This window comes from Azolla caroliniana, unplaced genomic scaffold, assembly GCF_043228905.1.
Source record: "Azolla caroliniana isolate FFs.n. ecotype wild unplaced genomic scaffold, voAzoCaro1.0.p SCAF_4, whole genome shotgun sequence".
NCBI lineage: Eukaryota > Viridiplantae > Streptophyta > Polypodiopsida > Salviniales > Salviniaceae > Azolla > Azolla caroliniana.
The window spans coordinates 18,591,188-18,610,417 of record NW_028230439.1 but is presented as its reverse complement, the minus strand read 5'-3'; the positions used below and the strand labels follow the sequence as shown (position 1 = coordinate 18,610,417).

Genomic DNA, 19,230 nt, shown 5'->3' with positions numbered 1-19,230 from the left:
CAATTTTGCATAATATGAAAACGTATGCTACTTGACACATGATTACATCGGTGACATTCAATCGCATGTGGGGCATGGAGATGGACTTGGGATCATTTTTGAAGGAATATGTCTTTCTTAATTCCATGAGACTAAGTGATGAGGACACAAAGTGTATCTTTATCTTTTCAACCTAGTAGACCGTATTATGTGAAAGGTCTTTTGAAAACCACGAGGGATATTTGCCGCGAGGGTTGCCGTGAGGGATGACATGTATTTGAGAGATTGAGACGAGTCGTGAGCCTTATAAATTCAACATATTCTTGGGGGACCAAAACTTATATATAGGCTTGGAGAAAGCTTGTAAGAGTTAACCCAATAATGAGGATGAACTTGGTAGTAGGACTAGTATTAGTGGTAGAGGTGCTAGTATGTGTGGGCATTCTAGTAATAGCCAAGCCCCCTGAAAACCCCGTCCAATGCTCTACTGGAACTCAAAACTGCACCATTAAAAGCACATATGGCATATGGGCCGACCGCAAGGAGTGCTTGGCCGCGTCCGCGGCCTTCCCGAACACGGAGGCCGGTCTCGTGGCCGCGGTGGCCCAAGCCGTCCGCCTCCGCAAAAAGCTCAAAGTCATTTCCCCTTGGGCACATAGCATGCCGAAGCTTGCTTGCCCCGAAGGCGACGATGGCTTCATCATTAGCATGAGCCGATACAACCGTCGGATCGTGGTCGACAAGTCAAGGAACACGGCCGAGGTCGATGCAGGCATCGACTTAAGCCAACTAGTGGACGCGATCGCTCAGCACGGGCTAGCCCTCCCTTACATGCCTTACTGGGGCGGGGTGAGCATCGGGGGCCTCATTAGCACGGGTGCGCATGGTAGCTCGCTCTTCCAGAAGGGCGGGGCTGTACATGAGTATGTTGTTGCGTTGCGCCTCGTCATTCCCGCCACCAAAGCCCAGGGCTATGCGCGCGTCGTGATTCTCGATGAATCGCAACCCGAGGAATTCAATGCCGCGAAAGTTGGTCTTGGAGTCCTAGGGGCTATATCCACAGTAAGTTTATAAAGCTTCTTTCTCTCCAAACATCAGTGTAAAAGCACAAGGGGAATTAAGAGGCCATAAAATAACATATTAGATGTGAATGAAAAGTCTTATAAATTTGTTCCTTGCTCTATGTCTGTGTCTTTGCAGGTTACTTTGCAATTGGAGCCACTGTTCAAACGTTCGATTACGAATGAGAAGGAATCGGATGAAGACATCGAAGATCGAATCGTAGAATTCGGATTAACCCATGAATTCGGCGATCTGACATGGCATCCCGCACGGCACAAAGTTGTTTACAAGAAGGACTTTAGGGTGCCCATCGACACCGAAGGGGATGGATTCAACGACTTTATTGGGTTCGAACCGATTTCTCCCTTGGTAGCGGAGGCTGTCCGTGCACTCGGTAATTCTCGATGATGTAAAACTTCTACCAGTTAAAAAACAAAATTTCTTCAAAAATCCTAAGAAAAACAAAAGGGGAGTAGCAGTAGCAGCAGCAGCAGCAGTAGGAGTAGTAGTAGTTAGAGTGTCAAATTTGTTCTCTAGTGGAACAATACATATGACATTTCATCAATTTGTGAGATGCTCCTAAAACATGAGAATTTAACTAATAATGGCAGAGACATCTTTGGAGAAGACGGGCAATGACGATGGGAAGTGTGGCGTGTCGAGGCTACAAGTGGCGTCGTTGTCGGCCTTGGGCACGGGTCTCAAGAACAACGACCATTTGTTCACGGGGTATCCTGTCATCGGCTTCCACAACCGCCTCGTAACTTCGAGCCATTGCCTCCAAACACCCGAGGACGATGACCGCGTGTGCGCGTGGGACAACCGCATCCAAGGCCTATTCTTCCACCAAACGACCGTCTCCATTGACACCACCAAGCTCCCTGGCTTCCTCCGCGACATCAAATCTCTACGTGACCTCGACCCTTCCTTGCTTTGCAATTCAGACCACTACTACGGCATCATTATGCGTTATGTCCGGAACTCAACTGCCTTCTTGGGTGAGGAACATGACGCCGTGAGCATTGACATTACCTACTACCGCTCCCATCATGCGTTGAACCCACGTCTTAACGAGGACATTTGGGAGGAAATCGAGCAAATGGCCGTCTTCAAATATGGTGGTCGTCCCCATTGGGGCAAGAACCGGCCTGTTGCCTTTATTGGTGTGGCTGACAAGTACCCCAACATTGGGCGCTTTATTGCCGTCAAGGATCAGTTCGATCCACAAGGACTCTTTTCGAGTGCGTGGTCCGATGCGATGCTCGGCCTTGGGCCTCTCCCACTCTCCCAATCTGATGGTTGCGCTCTCGAGGGACTCTGTATTTGCTCCACGGATGCCCATTGTGCACCTCAACATGGCTATCGATGTCAGCATGGTCGAATCTTTCGGGAGGCTCGGGTATGCCGGAAAGTCGATGACGACGAACCAAAAACTTGTAGAGCACCACTATTGTGATGGAACAAAATGTCTATATTTTTATATTTCCATGATTGTGCATCCTTCTACAAAGGCTGATTTATTTAGGGTTTGAAGTTTTAGACATTATAATACATTGTTCATGTTATATGGATCCAAAAACGTTGTGGAATAGCAATGAAATAATTCATGGGTCATTGCCAATTGGCCATTGTAAGTAAAATGTGATTAAGTTCATCTGATTGAGTTTTTGTCTTTCTTTTGTACAATTCCTAGTTTTACCAAGGTACAATACAAAGTATGATCTTATCTTAAATGAGATATATTTGCTAAGTCATCCTTATGGTCTCAATTCCAAATATTTATACTCTCAAGCTCAAAGGTTAATGATTTCGAGAAATCATTGTGATAAGTACTCAAATCCTTCAACTTTTTCCCATGTGTTGTTGGAAAGTCAACCTCAACTACATTCTATATGGATGCATGTGAAAGTTCAATTTTATGATACCTATAAGCTAGTTGAGTAAATTTCTCAAGTGTTCATGTCATCCAGAATTTCTTCAAATTTAAAACGAAAAACTCATGAAGTACCAAATCGTATAGCATGAAACATTAGTAAGAAATTTCACAATTGGTAAAAATATTGAGAACATGTATTACGAAGTTCACCATAGAGAAAATTTTACTTTACTATATTGAAACACCACATATTCTATTGAATGTTACATATCATAGCATCACATACCACATTGAAAGGCAAACACCAGATTGAAACAAAAATGCCAAATTGAACATTACATATTCTAACATCACATATCATCTTGAAACATCATATATTACTAAACCCTAAAACTTGTATTACTAAGTTCACTATACAGAAAATTTCACTTTAGTGTATTGAAACACCATGCATTCTATTGAAACGAAAATACCATATTGAATGTTACATATCATAGCATGAAATACCATATTGAAACACAAACACCGTATTGAAACAAAAATGCCATATTGAACATTACATATTATAACATCGCATATCATCTTGAGACATCATATATAATATTGAAACATCACATACCATATTGAAACATCACATATCATATTGAAACATCACATACTGGCACATTGAAACATCACTTATTAGCACATTGAAACATCACATATCATATTGAAACATCACACACCATATTGAAACAAAAATAATATATTGAACATTACGTATCATAACATCAAATGTCATATTGAAAAATCACATGCCACATTGAAACATCAGGCAGATTGAAACATCACATATCATATTGAAACAACACACACCATATCACATATCATATTGAAACATCACACACCATATCACATATCATATAGATTCAACATCACACACCATATTGAAACAAAAATAACACATTGAACATTACGTATCATAACGTCAAATGTCATTTTTTTTCCTTGAAAGATTTTCTTCAATAATATTAAAAATATCGAAAAAATACAAGTAAAAGTTATCTGCCTGTAGGCTTATAACGTAATGTATGTACACCTAAACCTGTCCATACAAAAACAACTTATACAGGGCTTTTGAACCTTAAACGGTACATTAGCATGCTAGTTTTGTATCAATAAAGGGTCCATGGAAGATGATAATTCCATTGAGGTCTTTGATTTGTCACTACAAAGAGAGGCACCTTACTCCATAAGTGAAGAATCTTCATCCTTCTTTTATGAATATTTTCTGGAGAACCGCACATGTTATCATATTGCCCACGAACTACTGTCAACAATGTTTCCCATATCTCAAGCAATACCTCTGGAAGACCAAGCTTTGCGGCATCTTAAAGTCGACTGCATCTACATTTCCATAATACCTATAATGTTATCGTAGTCACACTTTTCCAAATCTGGACAGATCGCACCTGCTTTCAAGGTTGCTAAAACGGACTAACTGATATCAATCTTTTGTTATGTACCGTCATGGCCTCTTGTATATCATCTGCCTCATATAACATCAAGCTGGAGTGTAAAATTCCCCACACCGCTGCTCCCTATGAGAACAAGCAACCAACATTGACAGTTAGGAATAAAGAAAGAACTTTATTCCATAGTTGCTGAGCCAAAGGACAAGACCAAAGGACATGCTTAGTAGTCTCCAGCGTTGCATAGCAAAATCCACATTGCCTGAGATTATGTGCTACATTCCCTTTTAATGTCCGGCCAACTGGTAATGCTGCATGCACTAATAGCCATCTAAAAAGAATAAATTTAGAGGGACCCTTGAAAGACTAGATCCATGTCCAATATGTTTTCAATTGCAACATTGAAACACCCAAGTTAGTCCAATGTTTTTGTGCTGCTGGCGCCATTACATTCATAGACCTTAGTAATGACCTTCCTAGCTTTACTGAATACTAAAAGAAGGGAACCTTTATGATCTATTCCCCCAAGGAATATGTTTAGAACCAACCCCCCGGATCCCATACTAGTCTTGCAATAGGTTCTTTTGCATACAACCCCATCATATCACACATATGAGCGATAGAAGGATAAGGATCAAGCAACCACTTCTTTCCCATTTTTGCAAGCACACTGATTGGTGTATTCCGCACGTCCTAAAAATAGCTGCAGTCAAAGGCATGAGGCTGCATTCTATTGTTATCAAAACCTCAAAATAAGAGATGCACCCATTAGGTGAGATACCTTTGACAGCCAACAATATATCATTTATGAAGCATCCAAACAAAAAATGCTCCTATATATGGGTTCAAAGGTCGGCGCTAATGAGGAGTCAAATGTCATATTGAAAAATCACATGCCACATTGAAACATCAGGCATATTGAAACATCACACACCATATTACATATCATATTGAAACATCACAATCCATATCACATATCATATTGAAACATCACACACCATATCACATATCATATTGAAACATCAAACATCAAACATCACACACCATATCACATATCATATTGAAACATCACACACCATATCACATATCATATTGAAACATCACACACCATATCACATATCATATTGAAACATCACGCACCATATCACATATCATATTGAAACATCACACACCATATCACATATCATATTGAAACAAAAATAATATATTGAACATTATGTATCACAACGTCAAATGTCATATTGAGAAATCACATATCATATTGAAACATCACATGCCACATTGAAACATCAGGCACATAAAAACATCGCACACCATATCACATATCATATTGAAACATCACACACCATATTACATATCATATTGAAACATCACATACCATATCACATATCATATTGAAACATCACACACCATATCACATATTATATTGAAACATCACAATCCATATCACATATCATATTGAAACATCACACACCATACCACATACCATATTGAAACATCACAATCCATATCACATATCATATTGAAACATCACACACCATATAGAAACAAAAATAATATACTGAACATTACATATTACAACGTCAAATGTCATATTGAAAAATCACATATCATATTGAAACATCACATGCCATATTGAAACAACAGGCACATTGAAACATCACATATCATATTGAAACATTGCACACCATATCACATATCATATTGAAACATCACAATCCATATCACATATCATATTGAAACATCACACAACATATCACATATCATATTGAAACATCCCACACCATATTGAAACAAAAATAATATATTGAACATTATGTATCATAACGTCAAATGTCATATTGAAAAATCACATATCATATTGAAACATCACATGCCACACTGAAACATCAGATTGCATTGAAATATTACATACCACATTGAAAACTTCAAAGGCAACAAAGCCGTCTCATTGGTCAATTGAACCAAAAGTTGAGGAAATTCCTTTGAAGATCTACCTTTAAACTTATATCTCTATCTTCTTACCTTTCTACCTTTCCAAAAATCGAGGAAATCCCTCTAAAGCTCTACTTGTACTAGAGTCGAGCCTCTACTCGTTTGATCTTCTCAATTCATGAACTAGTATAATTTGTGATTTTGGTATCTGTATTAAATTATTTGGTTTGAGTCTTCTACCTAAAATTAACCAGGTGAAACAATGAATGCACTAGACTTTTCGGCTTACAATTCTGAGTTCAAGGTGTGAAGTTTTGTGATTTTGGACCTTAATCAACTAAAGACAACACTCAGATTACCTTCTCGGAAAACTCATCATGACAATATGAAGGTATCGCCTTAATTGTCGTGATGGAATTTTTGGAACACAATTACGACCTCCAAGTGAAAAGTAACGAAGAAAAGTAAATTATGGAGTAAGGAAAGTGGGAGCCCTTCAACTCTAGGCTGCTTACCCTCCTTGAATTATAGGGAGGGTAGCCTTTGAGTTAAAGGGTTGCCCTTTAACCTAACCTTCAATTGACCTCTACTAGCTTTCCACACCCATCCAACGTTGCCACTCACCACCATTGTAAGGTTGCCACGCCACCACCGCTTGCTTGTCAAGGATAGGGATTGGAATCTCGATAACACTTTATCATTTATATGTGACAAAGATTATGCTGTGCAAAATTATTCAAAGAAAACAACAAAATACACAACAAAAACTATGCACCATACAACAAAACCAACTAACAAGACAGAAAAAAAAACCACCAAAGAATTAGAACGATATAAAATACATGTCCTGTGTGTGTGTGTGTATGTATGTGTGTAGATACATACATACATTTAGGGATACATACCTATATACAGGTCTTACAGGTCTAATTTAATATCCCCGGTGGCAAAGATGACAACTGTGTGGACTGTGATAGATTTTGCTACAGCGAAAGGGTGGCACCTCCATCAGATTGACAACTGTGTGGACTGTGATAGATTTTGCTACAGCGAAAGGGTGGCACCTCCATCAGATGGATGTCAAGAATGCCTTTCTTCAAGGAGACTTAGAGGAAGAGGTGTACATGGTACAACCACCTGTCATGATATGGCAAGACTCGAACCCATGACCTTATAATACATGGGTCGAGCTCTTGACCATTAAACTATACATTGTAATACATAGAATATTATTTATGTTTTATTATAGAAAATTGATGTATATTCCAGATTTCTCTGGAACATTCTAGAAACTTCAGGAGTATTCCTTAGAACACTATAAAAGGAGTCACAAGGCATTATTTCGAACCAAATCGGTTCAACGCCAGTCTTAAGCCTGCTAGCTACTGTACATTTTCTTCACATAATATATATCTTTTCTTATCATCACTCTCTCTCTCTCTCCCTCCCTCTCACTCACTCTTTCCTTCTCTCTCGAGTTCTTCACCTCTCTTAGTACTAATACTTCTTTTAGTACTAATTCCTTCTCTGTCTTAGTACTGTTCCTGACAGTTTGAACCGATTTTGCCTACCTTCTGTCTCTCTCATTTCCTACTAATATCTTATTCCTCTTTTCTTTCATCCCATGGCCACTGTTAGCGTTGAAGAATATCAATCTGTTTTCTCGGAATTTCAATGCTTCAAAGAGAAGTTCCATGCTTTGGAACAAGAAAACCAACGGTTGCTGGGGAATCTTCAGCAAATCTCCTTAGAAAAGCAGCAAACGCAACAGCAGCATGGGGAACTTGCCTTACGCATGCAACAACTCAAAGCAACCATCGTAGCGATGCAACAACAAGGGCCCGTAACACAAGGGATTCATAAAGAACCCAAGATTGGCCTTCCCACAAAGTTCGATGGAACGGGATCACAGTTTAGAGGGTTCCTTAACCAGGTACGATTAGTTATTCAAATGCATCCTTCCCGGTATCCCACCGATGCATCACGAGTGGGTTTAGTAGGCACTTTGTTAAGTGGCTCAGCGTTGGCATGGTTCGCTCCACTATTAGAAAAGGAATCCCCGTTACTCAACAATTTTGAAGAGTTTCTAGGTGAGTTTAAAGCATGTTTCGGTGATACTGACAGCATCAGGACCGCAATCAACAAAATTCGGCGATTACGCCAAGGTGACCGGTCGTCCAGCCTCCGCATATGCTGCAGATTTTCGCCTACTCACCGCCGATATCCCTTGGGATGATCAAGCGTTGATGGAGCAATTCCGTTATGGTTTATGCAACGACGTCAAGGATTTACTCTTGACCTTCCCCGAAGAGCCAAAGTCCTTAACAAAAGCAATCAGTCGCGCGGTGAGATGTGACAACCGCCTCTTTGAGCGACGTTCGGAACGACAACTACAGATGCCGAGGGCAAGATCAGAGCCCACCTACGCCTCAGTGGTAGCAAGACCTTTTCCGAGGGAGTCATATAATGCGCCTCCAGTGAATACTCCGACTCCGATGGAGATTGACACTACACGTCGTCGAGGGCCATTATCCGAAGAAGAAAAGCAGCGACGCCGTACAAATCGACTATGTCTTTACTGCGGTGGACCAGGACATATTGCAATAAATTGCCCCCATAGGCCAAGAAGATAGGTAAACCAAATAGTCGCTAGTTCTAATTGTACTAAACCCGAGCCTATTTCAGTAGGGATATCTGATAGTCCTAATAGTACTAATAGCCCAGATCTAGCAAACAGATTTGATGTCCTTAGTCAGTTAGAAGAAGAGTTAAACGACTAAGTCCAGCCAAAATAGGAGCCGTTTGGTTGGACAGCCCTAGATCTGTGCAACCCATTAGTGGTTCCATTCCCTCTAAGTAAGTTAGTGATGTGTTCGTAGCCCAAGTAATAGTTAGTACTAAAAGTACCCCTCCAGTACATGTCCTAGCACTCCTAGATTCCGGAGCTAACTCCTGCTTTATGGATAAGAAATTTGCTCAAGCTCATAAGATATCCCTAAGAAAACTCCAGTGTCCAGCCTCTGTAGTAGTCATTGATGGACGTCCCATTGCTTCCGGAAATATCATAGAAGAGTCAGAGCCCATTAATATTGTCCTAGATAACTTAGCATGTGTAGTATCATTTAATATTATTAGTATCCCAGAACATCCCATAGTTTTAGGATTACCGTGGTTCAAGTTACATAACCCAGACATAGATTGGAGAACAAGAGAAATCAGGTGTCGACAAACCCAAGGGTCAACTCAGAAGATGGCAACCATTTCGCTACGTCAGTTGCGTAAAGAAGGGCACAAGGAGGAAATGTTCCTCTTTGCAATATCAGTAAACCCCTCCAGCACCACTAAAGAAGGATCCACCGTTCAACTTCCCGAGAAGTATCGTCATTACGCCGATGTGTTCGATAAAGTAAAAGCCAACACACTTCCTCATCATCGACCGTACGATTGCCCCATCGATTTACAACCGGGAAAAGTGCCGCCATGGGGACCGATCTACAATTTGTCACCAACCGAGCTGGAAGTCCTTCGGGCCTATATAGAGGAGAATTTGGAAAATGGTTTCATTCGGCATTCGAAATCTCCAGCCGGCGTGCCCATTTTCTTCGTCAAGAAAAAGGATGGATCGCTTCGTCTTGTTGTAGATTACCGTGGCTTGAATAAGGTTACAATCAGGAATAGGTATGCTCTTCCCCTTATCTCAAGTCTTTTAGAATGGATCAATGGTGCCAGGTTCTTCACGAAGATCGACTTACGGGGAGCATATAACCTCGTACGGATCCGACTAGGAGACGAATGGAAGACCGCGTTTCGCACCAGATATGGGCACTTCGAGTATACGGTCATGCAGTTCGGCCTCACTAATGCACTGGCAGTCTTCCAACACATGGCTAATGATATATTCCGAGATCTATTGGATGATTGTTTGATCATCTATTTGGATGATCTACTGGTTTATTCAAAGACCCAAGAAGAACATGATTCTCATGTACTATTAGTACTAAAACGACTTCGAGAACATGGTCTGTATGCAAAGCTGGAAAAATGTAGTTTCGGGTGCAACCAAGTGGAATTTCTCGGCTACATCATTTCGTCAGAAGGCATCTCCATGGACCCAGCTAAGGTCAAAACGGTGGTATAATGGCAAACTCCACGTTCGGTGCGGGATGTGCAATGCTTCCTAGGCTTTGCCAATTTTTACCGGAAGTTCATACAAGATTACTCAAAGATCGTTCTACCTCTCACACAACTTACCAGGAAGGGACAACCATTCATTTGGTCTGAAGAAACGGACGTGGCTTTCGAGAGTCTTAAAAAGGCATTTACATCGGCTCCAATTCTAGCTCATGTCGATCTGGAAAAACCATTTATTATCGAAGCTGACACATCGGATTTTGCATTGGGGAGCATTCTATCACAACAGGGGAATGATGAGAAGCTACATCCAGTGGCTTTTCACTCACGCAAGTTTCACGCCGCCGAAATCAACTACGAAATTCATGATAAGGAGCTACTGGCAATAGTGGATTCTTTTATGCAATGGAGGCATTTTCTGGAGGGATCCTCTCATCCGGTCACCGTATTTAGTGACCACAAGAACCTTGCCTACTTTCAGGATGCTCGTGTGTTGAATCGACGTCAAGCTCGGTGGGCCCACTTCCTCACGCGTTTCGACTTCAAAATTACATATCGTCCGGGGAAGCACCAAGGGAAGACAAATGCATTATCACGGCGTTCGTATCTAGCACCCCGTCCCGGCGAGCCAGCTTTCGATAACCAAAAACAAGTCATCTTGGGACCGGCACGACTACAAGCAACAAAGATCTTTGACATGCCCATGGATTCTTGCGTTATCGATACCATACGCGAAGACTTGAAGAAAGATGCGTTCGCCCAAGCTATACTAGCACAAATTGATCCCTCTCGAGCGTCGTGTTCACAGTCGCAACCACCAGGTACGGACTATCGGCAATTCAAATACCATGATGGATTACTCTTCTTTAAAGAACTTTTGTATGTTCCTAATGGTTCTTGCTGCCTTCAAGTAGTACAAAACTCTCATGACACATACAACTGGGCATTTTGGTAGTACTAAAACACTACATTTAGTACAACGATCATTCTGGTGGCCCTGTATGTGACAATTTGTCGAGGATTTTTTTTGGACTTGTGATACATGCTGCAGAGCGAAAATGCCAAGGCATCATCCATATGGTTTATTAGAACCATTACCAATTCCAAGCAAGCCGTGGCAATCCATTGCTCTAGACTTCATCACAGATCTTCCAGTCTCTAAGGGGTTCAATGCGATTCTAACGGTGGTCGATTGATATACGAAGATGGCTATTTCTTGCCATGTACTGAGGAGATCTCCAGTGAAGAAACTGCCGAAATTGTCATGCGTGAAGTATGTTGGCATCATGGACTTCCCGATAGTATCATCAGCGACCGTGGACCCCAGTTCGTGTCAAAATTCTGGAAGCACCTTTTTAACATGCTCAAGGTCACTTGTAACCTCTCCTCTGGCGACCACCCACAAACCGACGGCCAAGCCGAACGAACCAATCAAAAGCTGGAGCAGTATCTGCGGTGCTTTCTCAGCTATCATCAGGATGACTGGGTAGATATTCTCCACTTCACCGAATTTGCCTATAACAACTCTATCCACGCATCCACGAAAGTTACACCATTTTATGCTTATATGGGATGTCACCCCCGGTGGTGTGTACTTGAAACCCTAGAGGTGTCCACAAATCCTTGCGCAGAGGATCGTTTGGAGAGGTTACGCAAGATACAAGTGGATTTATCTACTCATCTCCAACAAGCTCAACAAACACACAAGGTTTATGCGGATCGTCATCGACTCCCATCTAGTTTTAACATTGGAGATCGGGTATGGCTACTCCGACGACACATCAAGACTACTCGCCCATGCGAGAAGTTGGATTATTGGCGATTAGGTCCTTTCCGTATTATTGGAAAGATTAATGATGTCGCTTTTCGTCTTGATCTACCTCCACAACTTCGGATACATCCGGTGTTTCATAGTTCTCTCCTCGAACCCTATCAAGAAAGCACCATCCCACGACGTATTACACAGCCTCCACCCCCGATCGAGCTTGAAGATGGACCTGAGTACGAGGTTGCCGCCATCCTTGATTCCAAGCTTGTTCGCAACAAGCTCTACTATCTAGTCGACTGGCTAGGATATAGTCCTAGCGAGCGTACTTGGGAACCAATAGAAAGAAAGATATATTAACGTCTTCTAAGGCCAAATTTGGCCCATGAGCCAATTGGTTTACAACAAAAGAGTATTTATCCAGTCATCATAACTAAAATAAAATTAAGTAAAAAACAGAACTTAAACTAAAAGAGTTCTAGTAGTGTACAATATGTAGTATACTCGAAAGTGACTATACACTAAGCCTAATTTTATTTCCACCCAAGCCTCTCGAGAAGAAGTGGGGGGTCAAAGGGTCTTGATGTGGGTTCCAATGTAGAGAGTGCCCTAGCCATGGCTTCTAGGCGGTGTAGCTCACGTTCCCTTATTTTCAATATTGCTTCCACATCATGTCGAGTTGCTTTGAAACCCGGCACCCGAGGACGTCTGGTTCTTCTCTGGTTTTCTGCCTCATCAATGGAAAGGCCGAGTGGTGCAAGTGTGTCGGCATTCGTTGTCTCCTCATGTTCCTGAAAAACTTCATTTGTTACATGTTCGTGATCATTAGCAACATTATTGTCAACATTTTGTAACTTATTCTCTCTGTGTTGTTTTAGCTCTAGAATGTATTTGCCTAATTTCTTTATATCTAGAGTATCTAATAGTTTGGGGAGGGTGGGAGACGAACCAAGTATGTCTTGGTATTTTGCCCTTATCTCGGCATAGGTTGGACACTTGCATGTAAAGTGGTACTCATCCTCTATCTCTATGTGACATAACCTACATATCCTTTCCTCCCTAGGGACTCCACTAGTACGGCCATTCTCAATCTCAAGTTGGTGAGATGATATTCTAAGTTGTCTAATGGCAACCCTTAGTGCATGTGGTAAGAATACATCTAGATATTTTGGCCGTGTTATAAAACCTAACTCAGAGAAGTGCATGAAGTGTTTCTTATAGTACAACATTTTAGATGGGAGTGGCTCTAGTGGGGTGATCCATTTACACCGAGTGTAAATTTGCCATATTTCTTGGCGTATTACTTTATTGCGGTCCTCATGAGAGATTAAAGTGTTATCACTTGTGTGGTTGTACCTAAGGGGAGGTAGGTTATTAATGTCTAGACCATTCGCAAGAAGCCAACTCACCATCATGCCATACCATGAGCTAGTATAGCCGGACTCATACAATGATCGAGAGGCCTTAAAGGCTTGATGAGATATTCTATCATGTGGTTGGATATGTATCCTATAAATGAAGACTACAAGTTGAAAAAGTGCCTCTACTAACATTGGGGGTAACGTGAACTCAGCCCTAATAATGTCATGTGGTACAGTCGATTTGCTTTGGAGTTGGCGTGATAGCATCATCACCAATGGTCTCTCTAATTGTGTCCACATGAAAGATGGTAATCCTGGAGCCCGAACCGCTGATGCATACATGAGGGAGGGGGTCACTAATGAGTCAAAGAGCCACCCTTTAGTCCGTGGCTCTTGAAAGTGTGCTTGGTGGCATTGTCTCTCTAGGAGTGAGAGGGATGCATGTCCTCTCATGAGTCTATCCTTCGTTGCCTGTGTCATCGAAAATTTACCTGAGCGGGCACTAAAAGTGACTCCGAGATAGACGTATGATCCAACCACCTCGACTGGGCTATGGGAGATAGTTAGGTGACACTTAGCTCTAACTTGGGCCGATGTGTGGAAGATAAGGACTTTCGTTTTCCCTAGATTCACTACCAATCCTCGTTGTACACAAAAGTCATCTAAGGCATTAAGGTGCCTTTGTAGGTCGTGTTCGGATTCAGAGAGCAAAACTATGTCATCCGCATAGAGCAAGATACGAACCTGCGTATCCCCAAGGACCACTCCGGTGCCTCCCTCACGAGCAATAAAATCTGTGATCTCATCAATGTAGATCCCAAAAAGCGTCGGTGATAGGGGGCAACCTTGTTTTACACCAATAGTGCTAGTGAAACGATTAGATAGGCCACCTGGGCATCGGACACACCCAGACACTTGTTCATATAGTGCGTAGATGGCCCATACCATATCATCTGGTATCCTCAAGCTTTTAAGTCTATCAAACATCTGCTCTCTAGGGACTGTGTCAAAGGCTTTGCGGAAGTCCACAAAACAATAGTATAATTTCTTCTTGCGAGCCTTAGTTTGGTCAATTAGGCATCTAAGTGTGAAGATATGATCAATAGTGGAGAAGGCTCATCTAAAGCCAGCTTGTTCAGGTGCACGAAGGTTTAGGGTCTCCATATAGTCGCTAAGCTCTGCTTCCATTACTGCACCATATAACTTAGCAAGGGTATGGCCTATCATAATGGTCCTATATGTATTTGGGTCCATGGGGTCCCCCCCTTTATGTATGGGGACCACTGTATTCATAGTCCACTGTGGTGGAAAACCCTCCGCAAGGGCACGATTGAAGATTAGAGTTAGCAAGGGAGCTAGGCACTCTCTCGCATATATAATGTGTTCTGCTCGCAATCCTGGTGGTCGATGGACTTCCTATGTTGTAATTTCTTTATGACCTTCACGACCCTAGAGGTCGTGAAAAGTGTCCCCGTGGTAGGCCGGGGTGTGGAAGGCATTGAAAAGGGTGGTTGGTTTGGGATTTGGTAAAGTCTCTCTGTATATGTGTGCCAAGTTTCGGGATCTTCGATGGGTGTTTGTGGTCTTGGCTCCTGTAGTCTCTTCCATGCCGTGGCGCAATCGCTACTCATGAGCATATGGTAGAGTTCCCAGTATTGGGATGCTTCCCACACTCGTCTCTTACGACGTCTCATCTTACGCATTTCTTTACGGGCTTGTATAGAGGTAATACTACCATTGAGTTGCGATACTGTAAGTTGTCTATGTAAGTCCCTACAATCCTCGTCATACCATTTATTTTGTGGCATTGATCCAGATCTACCTTGATTTGAGTGTTTTGTATATGGGAAACTGCTAGCTGCTGCGGAGTGAAGGATGTGTGTGAGTTTTGTACTAAGGCTTTCTAACGGTAGGGAGGGATCAAGGGAGGGGAGATGGGCCTGAACATGTTGAGAGTATATGTTAGAGAGCTCATGTGTGAAATGTATTGTGGTGTGATGGCATGGCTGACTAGACTTGGTGACCTTAGAGATATCACATTTTAGCTCGAAGTATAAGAAACTATGGTCTGCACCAATAGGGCATGGGGCCACTTGGAAGGAGTTAATCATGTGGGTAGCTTCAGGGCGCTCTATTAGATAGTCAACTGTGCTTTCCCCTCCTCCATGTGGGAAACATGTGAGCTCTTCCGAGCCCGACCACTTAGCTAGACCATTATATATGACCATCCGGTGCCGACTGCCAAGTTCGAGCAGATGATGGCCAAAGCTCGTGCTCTTCTTGAAGACTTCCATCGTCAATATCCAGACAAACCGGGTCCTCAATCCAAAACGACTTGTTACACTTGTCGTTTTAAAGGGGAGATAGTGTCATGATATGACAAGACTCGAACCCATGACCTTATACTACATGGGTCGAGCTCTTGGCCATTAGACTATACATTGTAATACATAAAATATTATTTTCATTTATGTTTTATTATAGAAAATTGATGTATATTCTAGATTTCTCTGGAACATTCTAGAAACTTCAAGAGTATTCCTTAGAACACTATAAAAGGGGGCACAAGGCATTATTTCGAACCAAATCGGTTCAACGCCAGTCTTAAGCCTCCTAGCTACTGTACATTTTCTTCACATAATATATATCTTTTCTCATCATCACTCTCTCTCTCTCTCTCTCTCTCTCTCTCTCCCTCCCTCTCACTCACTCTTTCCTTCTCTCTCGAGTTCTTCACCTCTCTTAGTACTAATACTTCTTTTAGTACTAATTCCTTCTCTGTCTTAGTACTGTTCCTGACACCACCTGGCTTCGAATCCAACATTCATCCGAAAGCCATATGCTGACTCAAGAAGCCTCTGTGCGGCCTTAAGCAAGCAACATGCACTTGACACTCAAAGATAACACAATACCTTCATCGAATCGGCTTCTAAATGTCGAAATCTGACAACTCCCTCTACACAAGAAGCGATTCGGGAAGTCCCTGTAGGGAGCTTAGACCGTCAGTGCGGAAACATCAACACCACCTTGTACTGAAGATCACTGAGTGTAGGAGATGGAAGATAGCAAGAGTAGAGAACAGAACGAGAAAAGAGGGAAAAAGAGGCACATAGTAGGAACTATATTATTCAAGCTCTCAATGGCACAATGTACAGAATGAACAACCTGACAAACTAGGGTACAAAGCCCCTTATACACTAATTGGGCTAGGGCAATTGCCCTTTCACATATTTACAGAATTTTCCTAAATCTAGTTTGTCCAAGATACAATGTGAATACGACCATTATAGACTAGTATTCGACACTCCCTCGGAATGGGTGTATACAATAGAAATCTATAATAAGGAATGCAAATGTACAATAGGTTGTCCAAGAAAAACAAATTTTTTGTTTGAGTCGGTCAACTCTGAAAAACATGTAAAAGAATACGTGTGTGGAAGCATATGTGTAAGAACACAGAGTACACGGTTTGGAAGTACGACAGTTTGGTGAAACACAGAAATCACAGTGAAAGAGAGGGGGAGAGAGAGAGAGAGAGAGAGCTGAAACTACGAAAACTATATTTAAAATAATTCTCTGTATGTTCTCTGTACATATTTCGTGCTCAGTGAGCACCTTTTATACAAGCCCTGACTATTGGGCTGACACAAGTACTAACAGTACTTGACCGCTCATAAATGAGCCTCCCACACTAACTCCCAAAACTATTCCTTATGAGGAATAACGTTCTAACGACCGTTCGGTTTAAACACTGCCACAACCATATTTTGCGTACGGTTTTACGCACCTAGTCTACGTATTGGGTTACACACCCATTTACGCACCCAATGTTGACCTTGTCTCTAAACACTCCCCCTCAAGCTCAACTTGAGATTCTGCGTGCTCCTCCAGATCTTTGCTCTAGCTCCTCCTAGCTTCATGCCATGCTCGCGCTCCTCGACCCGTTCGATTCCGCGCGCTTCGACCCTTCCAGTCGGATTGTCTACTCATGCAGCCCTTTTTAGCTCCCTTTCTATCGCAATGTTGGCGCCTCTTTCGTTGCCCTTTCCTCTGCTTGGCCCTCAGTCGATTCGTAATGTCCGAATCGAGCATTTCGATTAAATCAAACACTTTTGATTCAATTCCACTTTCGCCTGAATTGGTTGTCTCCAATTCGTCTTCTGTCTTTAGGCCTTTGACAACATCAGACCACGTCTTGGTCTTGGCCTTTACACCCTTCTTGGCTGTATTTCCCTTTTGTTTGGTTGTCTTCGACTCTTCCTTCCTGAAATCGAATTCTTCATCCGTTTCGGCATAGCGGTCACTACCACTACTTTCACGCTCCTGTTCCTGTCTCCCCCTCAAGTTCGGTGTATTGAGGTGCCTCAAACCCAGCTCACCCGAGAAATGCCATAATTTGTTGAGACCAAGGGGCTTGGTGAAGATGTCGGCAATCTACCGACCCGTCGGAACATACGCTAGTTCGACTTCACCAGAAAGGACACACTCGCGGACGAAATGATAATGCACCTCAATGTGCTTGGTCTGGTTGTGGAACAAAAGGTTTTCCCCAAGGTGGATGCAAGATTGTTGCAATAGATCATCGTTGGCTCAGACACCTCCACATGCAGATCCCATAATAGTCGTTTCAGCCAGATGACTTCGCACGTAGCGACAGTTGCCCCTCGATATTCGGCCTCCATGCTCAACATCGCTATTGTCGGTTGCTTCTTACTGATCCACGTGATCTCCGCACTTCCCAATGAGAATGTGTATCCGGATGTGGATCTATGATTGTGGGCATTTCCGGCCCAATCGGCATCCGTGTAACTGACTAATTGTTCGGCTACGCCTGCACGGTACAACAACGCCATGTCTTTCGTGCCGCTGACATATTGTAATATTCTTTGCGTGCACTGAAGGTGTTTGGTCGTGGGCTGCGACATAAATTGACTGATCATTCCAACCGGATAGCTGAGGTCGGGCCGAGTGATCATCAAGTAAATGAGGCTTTCGACAATCTGTCGAAACCGTGTCGGGTCACACGCCATTCCCGAATCTCGGCGAAGCTTTAAGTTTCTATCCAAAGGGGTCGAGATGGGCTTACAATCTGCCATCTCGAACTTGAAGAGCATATTCAGCGCGTAATGATGTTGACTGATCAATATGCCTTCGGGGGAATAGATCACTTCGATCCCAAGGAAGTAATGAAGGTCTCCAAGATCCTTCATTTCGAATGATGCCGCAAGTTGAAACTTGACGCGACCGATTTCTTCCTGGTTGGTACCGGCCATGACTAAATCATCAACATAAAGTAAAAGGCTAACCGGTCCATGTTTACCTTGCCAAACAAATAATGAAGTGTCCAACTTGGACGTTGTAAAGCCCATTCTACGCAACCGTTGCGTAATCTTCGCGTTCCAAACTTGTGGGGTTTGTTTAAGTCTGTATAACGCGTTCTTCAATCGGCAGACTGCCGAGGTGTTCTGTTTGGATCGAAATCGGGGGGCTGTACCATGTACACCTGTTCCTCAAGATCGCTTTGTAGGAACACATTTTTTACATCCATTTGATGTAAGTGCCATCCCTTCACCGCTGCTATGGCTAGCAGAACTCGCATGGTAGTCATCTTCACGACTTGGGCGAAGGTTTCGTTGTAATCTACGTCATGCTTCTCTGCATAGCCTTTCG

At 42.5% G+C, this 19,230-nt stretch overlaps 1 protein-coding gene across 1 annotated transcript; it reads left to right on the top strand.

Annotated features, from left to right (window-relative positions):
- Positions 1 to 331: 331 nt before the first annotated feature.
- LOC147865222 (L-gulonolactone oxidase 2-like) lies at positions 332 to 2,713 on the top strand. The gene is made up of 3 exons (XM_087317998.1): positions 332 to 1,041; positions 1,180 to 1,435; positions 1,653 to 2,713. The coding sequence occupies exons 1-3, from the start codon at positions 361 to 363 to the stop codon at positions 2,495 to 2,497; spliced, it is 1,782 nt and encodes a 593-aa protein (XP_087174124.1). The 5' UTR covers positions 332 to 360; the 3' UTR covers positions 2,498 to 2,713.
- Positions 2,714 to 19,230: the final 16,517 nt, after the last annotated feature.

What these genes read in the sequence shown, in the direction of transcription:
- LOC147865222 (XM_087317998.1), top strand. Translation starts at nt 361, where the DNA reads ATGAGGATGAACTTGGTAGTAGGACTAGTATTAGTGGTAGAGGTGCTA. An exon ending in TCCTAGGGGCTATATCCACA is followed by an intron (nt 1,042 to 1,179) that starts GTAAGTTTATAA and finishes GTGTCTTTGCAG; the next exon opens with GTTACTTTGCAATTGGAGCC. An exon ending in GGAGGCTGTCCGTGCACTCG is followed by an intron (nt 1,436 to 1,652) that starts GTAATTCTCGAT and finishes TAATAATGGCAG; the next exon opens with AGACATCTTTGGAGAAGACG.